We start from the raw sequence: 12555 nt of genomic DNA on the forward strand, positions 1-12555 counted from the left end.
AAGACAGGTCACAAAGTGCACGTTAATAAAAATGGATGAGAGGTCAAAGGAGCGTAAAATACTGTGGAGGTGGAAGGGACTGCTGTGAGTTTGATGCGCGAATTGAGAGAAGATCAGAGGAGAGATGCAGAAAATATGACAGAGGAAGTGAGGAGGACGGGGAGAAAAGTGGTGATTGGGTTGTCGGTGGATCCAATAAGTCTTCAACTGAGGGAACACGGTGACATCAATTTAGGGACCTGTAGTCCTCCATTATCTACAGAAATTGCCAATAAGTTTCAGTAAGTGAGAAAATGTGGAGGGATTTGGTGTGTGTGTCTGTGTGTTCTGGAGTTTATTGCGAAGTTTTTTAGTGTTAGAGTCTGTACTCCCTGATAAGTCTTATGAGCAGTTGCTTGTTCTGTGTGCGAGCCTATAGTATCTGTGTGTGTGTGAGTGTGTGTGGTTTAACTGTACTTGCGTATGCACTGCATAGGCGCCATATTACTGTATGGATGTGTGCATGCATGATTGTAATTGCATTGTAACTGCCTGCATGTAATAACTGAATTTGATGTACAAAATGTGTGTGTGTGTAGGTGTGTGTGTCAGTATCAGATCGGTTTTATTTACTTTTGTCATTCAAATGCATTTACAACACATCACTAATCAGTGAGAATGCAGAGATGAGTGTTAATGAAGCAGGAGAGCTATATTTACCCCTCTGCTGACTCATCATTAGGACTAATGCACATTATAAAGTTTGTGCATTCCAGCTGTAAACTTGGGACAACAGGTAAGCAGTCACTCCAGATGTTTTTTTTAGGTTGTAGTTCTTGTGTTTGGTAGCATGTGTAACCAGATATATTAAAAAAACAAAAAACTCCACATTTTTCCACTGAAAGGTTAATATAATCCATGTAGACTGAATAACAAAACGAATAAATAAAAGATACACAATATAAAGTTAAAGTACAAATTACATTTTGAGAAACCGGGTCTAAAATTCCTTCCAAATACAAAGACCACCACTTTAGAAGCTACACCTGTTCAACTACTTGTTAATGCAAATATCCAGTTAGCCAATCACATGGCAGCAGCTCTATGCACTCAGGCATGTAGACACGGTGCAGGTGACCTGCTGAACTCCAAACTGAGCATCATAAAGGGGGCGAAATGGGATTTAGGTGACTTTGAATGTGGAGTGTTTGTTGTTTCCTGTTAAGAACAGGAAACTGAGAATACAAATCACACAATCTTAACAAAACTGGATTAAAATATTTGAAAAGCATTGGTCTGATTAGTGTTGAAGGTCAGAATTTAGCATAAACAACATGAAACCTCAGATTCCTCCTGCCTTGTGTGGGGGTGTAATAGTATTTCTTGGCACACTGTGGGCCCTTTAGTACCAACTTAGCAGCCTTTTTGCCTACAGTGCACCATCCTCAGGATAACACACTGTGTCACAAAGCTCAAATCATGGTTTCTTGAATGCAACAGTGAGTTGTGGTGAGATGGGAGATTAACATGTGTGATGCAGCCATGTCAACATGGACCAGAATAAATAAGGAATGTTTCCATGACCCGGTTAAATCTGTGCCATGAAGAATGAAGGAAATTCTCAAGGTGAAAACAAGGTGTACCTAAAAAAGTGTTAGCTTCAGCATTGGTATTAATGTCTATTACTTGTTTGAGATCCATGATGGTGAACATGACAGTATATTCTGAAAGTGCCAATTAAATTTAAGGAGTGACAAGTTAAAACAGGGCAGCTTTTAAGTTTGTATAAAATAAAATGAATATATCTCAGTGAGATATATTCGGTGGGAACATGTCGGCCCACTCACCATAGTCTGGAAGGTAGAGTGCAGCTGTGTTAAGAACGGGGGCTTTCCAGATAAAGCTAGCACTCTCTTCTCCACCATGGTGCACTCTACGTCATCATCTTGGATCACGACGTCCTTCTTCAGGATCTTTACAGCGTACAAGTCCTCGGTTCCTTTGCGCTCTGCCAGCATCACCTTAGAGAGAGGGCGAACAAAGAACATGTGGGAAATGCGAGAAGATGAATTCATCAATATTCAAAATCTTTAAGGCTCACAGCTGCTGTCATGGCTCTGTACCAACAAAGAAGGGAAAGAAACAGAGAGAGAAAAGGAGAAACAGGAGAAACAGGGGAGGTATTGTGAAGGACGGGGATAAAGGATCAGAGCGATGAAGGAAAGCTTCTCTGACTGTTTTGGGTTAGACAGTCAAAGTAAGAAATAAAGAGAAAAAAGACAAAGAGAAACCGATTCATCACTTTTCAAGACGCCAATGGAGGCGAAATAACCAGGGGAATAAGAAAGGAGAGAAAGAGGAAAATGGGATGATGTGAAGCCTCTTACAGAGTCACTCAAAGCCATTTTTATACATCACATACATTACATGGGTACAATTTGTGCGAGATAACAAAAATTAATCGTAATCGAGACATTTTTTAACGGCCTGTTCTGTAAGCCACAAAATCTGTGTTCAATAACCCCTGCTGGATGGCTAGCAAGGCTTTAACAAACATTAATTATATAATGAATTCGAAACTCGCCACTCTTACAAGTATTAAACATAATGATGCCGTTAGAGGACGCAAAACCTAAAAGCTGCTGCAGCAATCTCCCTGCAAGGGGAGAAAGCGCTTAGCCAGTGGTTCTTCTTGTGATAACTTTAATATTAGTCAGAGTTTCTCAAAGATTTTTATACTGTTCGACTTCCTTTTGCCCTTCATGAACAGTAAGGATGAAGCAAAGGAGAGAAAAAAAGACAAAGAAGACAAAAATCAAAGTAAAAAGGGCTTATTTCACATTTCCTGGATCATATGGTTCACAGTGTGGGGAAACTGTAGATAAAGGAAGGTTGATAGGTGAAGAGACTGGGATTAAAAAACAGAAAAAAAGGTTAAATAAATTTTAAGAAGGGCAGGGTGTTGTGAGGGACACATGGGCGAACTCAGAAACTGCCTGGCAGCACTCAAGTTTGACTTTTTATTGGGAATTCAAGGATGACAGCTTCTTGTAATCCACTTATGAGATGCACATAAATGAAAATAAACACACCCTGAATTGTGATTACTTTTATGTGGTTGCCAAATGCGGACCAGGTGTCATGAAAGGTTCACACAGACTTGTGACCAGAGCAAAAGTTCAATTAAATTCAACCTTCAAAGAAAGAAAGGATTTACAGGAGCCTGTTGAGGGTGTGTGTGCAGCATTCATGTTTAAGGTAACATTGAGATAGTTTGAGAAATGCAGAGAGTTGGTGTGTTTCAGCCTATCTAACCACACAGCTACAAAATTAACTGTTCCTTATATGTTGAATTTTAACCTAGAGGCATATTAATGTACTACTACATGTGACTCTAGTCGACTCAATGACTGTAAGATGCACCGGTCCTGTGGCTGTAAAACAACCCCAAATCATCACCTCCACCACCGTGCTTGACAGCTGGTATGAGGCGTTTGTGCCCATATACTGTGTTTGTTTGTTGCCAAACAGCTTCGTTCTCCTCTTTTCAAAGCATATTGTGGAAGAACTCTTGTGGTTCCTTCAGTTTTGTTTCTGTACTGTCATGAGCTTTTACATTTAACATGCTAACTGAGGTCTGCACAATCTGTCGGTAGTTTCTCTGACCCTGACCTTGAACTGAATTTGCTGGGACGTTCACTCCTGGGAAGATTGTGGCATTGTGTTAACAGACACCTGAATGCTACAGAGCAGCAAACTGCTAAAGCCTCTGCTTCTATCTTTCCACGTGCTAATAATCAGCTAATAATTTGGCTAATGTTACCCCCTCATTCCTATGGAAGCAATAAGGTTGTGCTTCATTTTTCACACTTGTCTGTTTTTTTTCCAGAAAGTCACTGTGACTTAGTAGCAGTGGTGGTCACTTGAAAACAGTAATTCATTACTAATTACTGATTACTTCTCCAAGAAAGTAATCCCAATACTTTACGTATGCTATTAACATGTACAGCACTTTGTGAAACTCTGGTTTTATGTTAAAGTGCTTTAGAAATAAAGTTGGTATGGTATGGTATGGTACTGATTACTTATTTTCCAAAAGTAATTAGTTACTTTATTACTTAGTTATTTATTACTTAACATTCAAACCTATTTTCTGCATATTCCAGCATAAAAATAGTTTTTTTGTGTCTTTCAAATAGATGCAAGTAAAACACAGCAAAAAATAAATAAAACCAAAGATTCAGCAGCACTAAATCCTGTTGCTCTTAAATCTGTTTTCACCTGTTTAGCAAGAGTGGAGCACGCGGAGGTTTGCCTGGTGCCGCAGCGGTATGTCAGTTGGGGGATCTGAGGTTCGCTCTGTGAATTTCACATTCCCGTGGAAGCGTGCTAGGTGCTTGCTCAGATTTGAAGTTTAATTTTTCGCTGTAAAAAGAAGTTTTCTTTCCACGCAGACTGTACAACGGATGCTAATGTTTTTGTCACTTTTTAGGGACTCAAACTCAAAGCAATGTCAGTACTTCCACGCTTTAAATGCTGCATGGTCGTACTATCTCCTGCACTCCATATGATCCATTGTTGATCTGCACACGTCTGTTGCTGCCACGGGCGTCACACGCTCGTACGTCATTGTCATGAGACACTCTCGCAAACAAAAATCACGATTAAGTAACGCAGTAACACAGCGTGGTTGCGGAAAAGTAAGAGTAATCTAATTACTTTTTTGCAATAATTACTTTACTCATTACCTTAAGAATTAATCAGATTACAGTAATGTGTTACTTGTAACGCATTGCTGCCCATCTCTGCTTAGTAGTGAAGATATTTCAATGATTTCTTGCTTGGAATAAGGGCAAAGGCACCAACTTACATTTTAGAATGCTGTGGAAAGGCTGCGGTGTTTGCCATGTGTAGTTCCCATAAGGCCAAATGACTTCTGTGACCTCAAGAAGTTGTTTTTCATTCAGTTGTATTGTGCATTTATATCTATTATTAAACATTCGATTTTAATTTGCACAAACCACAGGGCGAACCTAGTCACCAAAATTCCACTTGACCATTCCTCTGAGGCTAACAGACACAGCCGTGAGAAAGAACACAAGCTTGATCTCTACAGGCTGTATGTCTGCAAATAGAAACATATACCACAAAGACGTAAGAAATAAAAAAAAATTACTTCTTCTTACTCATTATTTAGAGGCAGGAAATGAGCATCAGCTTCGCGGTGCAAACACATTGATGTCACACTCGTTATTCTCTCTAAATTCTTTAAGAATGGAGCAATAAGAGTGACCTCTTATTCCCGCTTTCCCCCTCTGAGATGAGAAACTTAGCAACTTTGCTGTTTATGTCTTATAAATATTCAGGTATGATAATGCAGAGAGGTTACTGGGTTCGGTATTCTGTGGGGAGTGCAGCACATATGGACAAAGAGACGCAGTTATATATGTAGACGGGTGTGTGCGTGAGCACGTATCAGGGTATTAATATGCGTTTTTGGTTATACAGCTGCCAGTTTTAAAAACTTCAGCTGGTAGTATACTTTGTTGAACACAACTGAGTGTGTGCGTGTGTGCATATGGTGGCAGCGTGACTTTATGTAAATACAAACTTTATAGAGTTGAAACAGAGAGGAAGGACACCATCTGGCCCAAAGTTCATTTTATACAACCACAAGGACAAGACCAGCACAGGAGAAAGACATAAAACGCACAGGTCAGACAGTAACAACATGATCTTTTTGGCATCATTACACCACCATCGATTACACATTTTAACTTCTGCATTTATTATCCTTGTTTTTTCACCTTCCCAGTTATTGTGCTTGACCACAAGGATGTTTGGTGTCTGATCCACTCATAGACCGGTTGCAGCATGTGTGTCACTGTTTGCACCCTGGGAAGTTTTTCAGGGTCGTTTGCCAGAAAGCCGTCTCGAGGATATTAGCTGTCATGTGTCGTAAATGATGCCGCTGTGTTTTCTCTGCTGACCTTGCACAGTGAATTTATCCAGGCAAAATGAATGCTGCCCTGCAAGAATCTGCACTGTGCTGCATCACAGTGGGCTGTGTGTATCATTAAAAACGGTCATTTATTATATATAGTATACGCAGCTGTTGTTTCCACTGAGGCATTGAGTGTTCCAAGAAAACCTAAATGAAAACTTTTAAGACTTCCTTTTGCATTTGGATCATGTCTGCAGTGGCTTTAGTTACAGTGTTTGTGTGGTGGGCTTGAAGAACATTTCTTTTTAAATACCATCAGTTTGTTCATTACTCCAATAATTATTCTTCTGTGTACAGCAAATCTCAGGCTGCAGTGTCTTCTGTGAGGAGAAAGGGGGGAAACTGTAACCAAGAACTAATTTGTTGTGTAATAGCCCACTACCACACAGTCTTAGCTGGTCTAGAGGATTGTCAAGCATGAGGTTTGTGGCCTATTAGAGCTTCCAAACCAGGCCCACTGGATGGCTGCGCAAAGTATGGAAAGTGCAGAGATGGTTTTTTTTTAATAATTCCTGATGTTGTGCTTCCAGGGATAATTCAACACTGTAGCCATTGCCACAAATCCAGGCAAGGATGTTGGCAACACAAAAATGATTTTACAGCGATTAAAAATACATGCATCTCTCAGCTGAAGTGTTATTGCTGGTATTGTGTTACTGTGTCCCACCAAAAAACTAAAGGGAACATTCATGTATCCTAACACAATTCCTCACCCGTATGCTCAAAGGCTACTGCAGGGAGCCCACCCGGGGAACTGTGTCAGTCCCCCCTGTGGTATCTTCACGCCTTACTGTCTATTCTACAGTGTTTTCAAAAAAAGAAGGCTACAAACTCTCAGAATATAAGTCCTTAATGTATTTTATGTTGTGGACCATTTGCAGCACACTTGGATCTTGAGTGGACCGAACCAATGAAACTATACGATAAATGTCCAAAAAAGCGTTATGCCCTCCTTCATTATTCTGAAGCTGTATAGTGGGCCGAATTGGAGTCCTTGCTGGGCTGATTCTGGTCCCTGGGCCTCATGTTTGACACCCTTGACCTTACAGTAATGACAATTTTTGCTTTTGGCTATCATAAAATTTGCTAAAATTCATTATTCTGCACAGCAATGCCTGTTTTTGCTGTGGCGCCGTATGAAAATGAGACACCAACTGCCTTTGGGAAGCAGCAGCTGTAAACTTGAAGTTATTTTTGTGTGTCTGTGCAACTCCAGCTCTTATTACGCCGCGATGCATGCGTATAAAGAATGATGAGGCAGGCCAAAATGAAGCGTGCCCTCTTGACTGCACATGTGTCCTATAATCACAGAGAAGTGTTTGCAGCAGTATTGTGTTACTCCGGTTGTGTGGCAGCAGGTCCTACCAGCCTCCCACGCACACTCAGGAACCTTTAAAGTGACACACACGTCATGTGAGCGACTCGTCTCACAAAATGTTCTGGTGCGTGTGTGCGTCTGCATAGCACAGACTAAAATGACTGTTGGATTTACATTTGCAGGAATGTGCTTTCCAACATGTGTGTGTGTGTACACTTTGTCTTCTGCTGAAGCTGTGCATCTCTGCATGCTTCAGCAGTCTGCGTTTGTGTGAGTTGGGTATTCCAGTAATGATCGCGCTTCAACTCAGGCTCCATTACAATGACGCATCAGTGTAGCTTTAAATGCTTGTTACCATGGAAACAGGCAGCCGGCATACAAGTCTGATACTCAGACAATGGTCTCTCTCTCTCTCTTTCGTGCTCTTTATGTCACTTTCGGCCTCCCTCCACCCTGCTGCTCTACCCCTCTGTCTGGCTTTCACAGCATCTTCCCATTCTTTCTGTTTCTTGCCTTGATTTTCATTCATTCACATCACTCTAACATCCCCCCTCCCCCGCCCCCCGCCTTTTCCCGCTTTTCATTCAGTCCAACGTTTTTACCTCTCGCTCATTTTATTCACGTCAACCTTGTCGCGATGCCTCACATCTCTCGCCTCTCTTCTTCCATCGCCTACCTGTTTGTCGCATCATCTTCCTCACCTCTTTCTCTTCATCCACCTCGCCCTACTCGTGCTTCATCACCTTTGATTCCCTCTGTCTCCATCTCCTCTTTTTGGCCATGTTTTCTTTCCTTTGCTGTAAGCTCTGTTTGCAGTTATACAGCAAAGCTCTGATGCTCAAACAAACAAACACACAGACAAACAAGAGCCTCCCAGATATATTCGCTATAGCACACAAGTTATAAAAAAAACAAGGTTTTCTGTGTCCATGATAGCTGGCTCATATATCGACTTAAACTACATGTAAATTAAGAGGCCAAAGTCACAGGGAGCATAATATACAGTGGGGCAAAAAAGTATTTAGTCAGCCACCGATTGTGCAAGTTCCCCCACCTAAAATGATGACAGAGGTCAGTAATTTGCACCAGAGGTACACTTCAACTGTGAGAGACAGAATGTGAAAAAAAAATCCATGAATCCACATGGTAGGATTTGTAAAGAATTTATTCGTAAATCAGGGTGGAAAATAAGTATTTGGTCAATAATAAAAATACAACTCAATACTTTGTAACATAACCTTTGTTGGCAATAACAGAGGTCAAACGTTTACTATAGGTCTTTACCAGGTTTGCACACACAGTAGCTGGTATTTTGGCCCATTCCTCCATGCAGATCTTCTCGAGAGCAGTGATGTTTTGGGGCTGTCGCCGAGCAACACGGACTTTCAACTCCCGCCACAGATTTTCTATGGGGTTGAGGTCTGGAGACTGGCTAGGCCACTCCAGGACTTTCAAATGCTTCTTACGGAGCCACTCCTTTGTTGCCCGGGCGGTGTGTTTTGGATCATTGTCATGTTGGAAGACCCAGCCTCGTTTCATCTTCAAAGTTCTCACTGATGGAAGGAGGTTTTGGCTCAAAATCTCACGATACATGGCCCCATTCATTCTGTCCTTAACACGGATCAGTCGTCCTGTCCCCTTGGCAGAAAAACAGCCCCATAGCATGATGTTTCCACCCCCATGCTTCACAGTAGGTATGGTGTTCTTGGGATGCAACTAAGTATTCTTCTTCCTCCAAACACGACGAGTTGAGTTTATACCAAAAAGTTCTACTTTGGTTTCATCTGACCACATGACATTCTCCCAATCCTCTGCTGTATCATCCATGTGCTCTCTGGCAAACTTCAGACGGGCCTGGACATGCGCTGGCTTCAGCAGCGGAACACGTCTGGCACTGCGGGATTTGATTCCCTGCCGTTGTAGTGTGTTACTGATGGTGACCTTTGTTACTTTGGTCCCAGCTCTCTGCAGGTAATTCACCAGGTCCCCCCGTGTGGTTCTGGGATCTTTGCTCACCGTTCTCATGATCATTTTGACCCCACGGGATGAGATCTTGCGTGGAGCCCCAGATCGAGGGAGATTATCAGTGGTCTTGTATGTCTTCCATTTTCTGATGATTGCTCCCACAGTTGATTTTTTCACACCAAGCTGCTTGCCTATTGTAGATTCACTCTTCCCAGTCTGGTGCAGGTCTACAATACTTTTCCTGGTGTCCTTCGAAAGCTCTTTGGTCTTGGCCATGGCGGAGTTTGGAGTCTGACTGTTTGAGGCTGTGGACAGCTGTCTTTTATACAGCTGATGAGTTCAAACAGGTGCCATTCATACAGGTAACGAGTGGGGGACAGAAAAGCTTCTTACAGAAGACGTTACAGGTCTGTGAGAGCCAGAGATTTTCCATGTTTGAGGTGACCAAATACTTATTTTCCACCCTAATTTACGAATAAATTCTTTACAAATCCTACCATGTGAATTCATGTCGCACACAGTTGAAGTGTACCTCTGGTGCAAATTACTGACCTCTATCATCATTTTAAGTGGGGGAACTTGCACAATCGGTGGCTGACTAAATACTTTTTTGCCCCCACTGTATAGCAAGTTGTTAAGCTATGATTGTGCTGATTTTTGGATTTTAAGGGTGAGGCCACTGTTCTTTTTGACTGTACCTTGTATCCCATAGAAAATGTTTATTTTTTGTTTACTTTATTTAAAAAGTGAAAATATTAATTGGCAGAAGGGTATATAATACAAATGTGCCAGATTTAGCCATGCAGGCTAATTTCCATCTGGCATCCCCACCAAGTCGATGGTGTTAAATATCAAAAACAGTAACACACACACACACACACTTAAACATCACGTCTTACCTTGCCAAAGCTGCCCTTGCCCAGCACCATGAGGAAGTTAAAGTCAGACAACTTCATGCGGTCTTGGTTGCCATTGGAGTCGAACCGGGATGCGGCGTTGGCTGACTTCCCTTCTGTGTTCTTCCCCGGACCAATTTTAGCCCTCTAGATGGGGGTGAGAGAAAATAAAGGAGAAATTAGGCAAAACAAATTGGCACCCGAAATCCAGGATTTCATAGTGAGCTAATATTTTTTTAAAATGTCAGGATGAGGATGTTGGTGTTATTGAGCCATCTGGACTTAATTAAGAAGTGCTTTTTGTAGCATTTTAATGTTAATGAATACTATTAGTAATTTTGAAAACACTTGCATAATTGCCATAAACAAAGATCAAATCAGAGACAGATTAGTAAGCATGACTATAAGACCTAACAACTGAGAATTAAAGATCTGCTCTTAATGGTTTATATGATTTAAAACCGTAATTACATAATATGGACCAGTCACAGTAGCTCTAGTTTTCTGGAAACTTCCAGGCTGTCGTGGCTTCCTGGTGATTGCATAGAATGCTTTTTGCATTCACTATAACAAGTTACCGGTCGCTCAGAACATGCGACACCCTCAACCCCAGGTCACCAAACAATTAGGTCCGACTCTGAAGATGTTTTTATACCTGCAGTGTTTACTCTGTTTAAATTGATATCTGGTTTGTTTTCCCCCTTGGTGTGTTTCACTTGTGCAGGTGTCAACACGGTAATCGCACTTGGGTGTGGACCAAAACGACCGCACTGAGACCTTTTAGATGGTTTGGTTCCAAATGAACTTTAATGCAGTTTATCTATGGTGTGAATGTGATCTGACCTCGATCCAAACCAACTACCGGGTGTACGTTTCAAGTCTGAGCTAAAAACTTCCTGGAGCCATGCATGCTCTGTACTCTGGGATGTAGGAGGTAGTATAGATGTCCAAACGTCTGTATGAGCTAGCAACTAGCTGTGGAATGAACATTCTCCATGTTCATGCTTGTAGTATTCCAGAACACAGAACCTTCTTCCTGTATTTACTTTTGTTGCTCCCGGCCCAGACACAGCTGGCCAATAAGCAGACTGAATATTCTCATCTAGTAAGTGGTGACGCATTTTGGTTTGCTTAGAGTTCACTTGGATTTTTCTCTCTGCAAAAAGAAAACAAACCATGGGGAAAAGCTACAAGTTCACAAACTCATCAACTGATTCAATCCAGAGTAAACGAACTGTAGGTGTGAAAACGCCCTAACGCCCTGAGACTGACCATTGTGAGTCTGGACAGGCTGGGGATGGTTTGCCTCACATAGTTGTGTCTGATCTCCCTTATCAGGGCGGCAACGGAGCGGCAGTTCTTTGCCAGATCATTATTGCAGCCTTTATGGTAACCTTTAGGATCTCTAGTGTTTCTCCTATTCCTTTGCTTCAAGTTATAAACCTGTTTTTCCTGTGCTACTTTAGTTTAGTCTTACTTTCTCCAGACCCATGAAACCATATTTGGAAGAATTACAAACCTTAAGCTTCCTGGAGTAACCCACCTGGCTTCCCCACTCACCTGCCTGCCTGCAATCTCGTCTCCCCATCTTGGCCTCTCTTGGTAACCCCTCTGTTCCCTCTTGCACAACAGTGTGACGAGTAAGCACCATTTGCTTTTCCCTTTGTTTAATTTAGTTACAGCAGCTCCTTTATTTCTAACTCAGTTTTTTCCCTCTTTTAGATCATCCCACTAAATCTGCACCAGTCGTGCCTCACTAACTTTAATTTGTTGATTCACTGTAAATAAAATCCCTTTCAATGTCCTCCATTTCTGTGAGTCTGCTCCTTGGGGCCACGTTTTCCCTCTTTCTGATAACTATGCTTGGTGAAATTTCCTCTGAATGAAGGAGGTAATGTGAATATATTTGAGATTTTCCCTGATTTATCACATTTAATCTCTGTATTATCATGAACAGATTGCATGTAATTGCTAAATTGACCCCATTCAGTCACAACTGGTAGCAGACTGACTCTTGTTGCCAGCTTATTGTCATTTTATTGCTGTCTTGGTGCAACAAAGATTGTGAGTTCATTGCACGCACTCACAGTAATTGTGATCGTGTCACGGTTTTACGGGGCGATCGTGGCTCAAGAGTTGGCAGTTCGTCTTGTAATCGGAAGGTTGCCGGTTCGAGCCCCGGCTCGTTGTGTCCTTGGGCAAGACACTTCACCCGTTGCTTACTGGTGGTGGTCAGAGGGCCCGGTGGCGCCAGTGTCCGGCAGCCTCACCTCTGTCAGTGCGCCCCAGCTTGCCATCACCAGTGTGTGAATGACTGAATGTAGTGTAAAGTGCTTTGGGGTCCTTAGGGACTAAGTAAAGCATTTACGGTTTCAGTGACATGTACCACTGTT

The 12555-nt window shown here is 41.9% G+C and overlaps 1 protein-coding gene across 2 annotated transcripts in view; it reads right to left on the reverse strand.

Annotated features, from left to right (window-relative positions):
* prkcbb (protein kinase C, beta b) overlaps positions 1–12555 on the reverse strand; it is a 106666-nt gene that overhangs the window by 35502 nt on the left and 58609 nt on the right. For both annotated transcript variants that reach the window (XM_085403473.1, XM_085403472.1), the window contains exons 9-10: positions 10166–10309; positions 1827–2000 (exon numbers count right to left, since the gene is read on the reverse strand). In XM_085403473.1, coding sequence (XP_085259599.1) covers positions 1827–2000; positions 10166–10309 — 318 coding nt within the window. The remainder of the gene's footprint in view (positions 1–1826; positions 2001–10165; positions 10310–12555) is intronic.

Source organism: Rhamphochromis longiceps, linkage group LG4 (genome assembly GCF_057381845.1).
Source record: "Rhamphochromis longiceps isolate RC_006_pf linkage group LG4, R_longiceps_female_GT1.1, whole genome shotgun sequence".
Classification (NCBI taxonomy): domain Eukaryota; kingdom Metazoa; phylum Chordata; class Actinopteri; order Cichliformes; family Cichlidae; genus Rhamphochromis; species Rhamphochromis longiceps.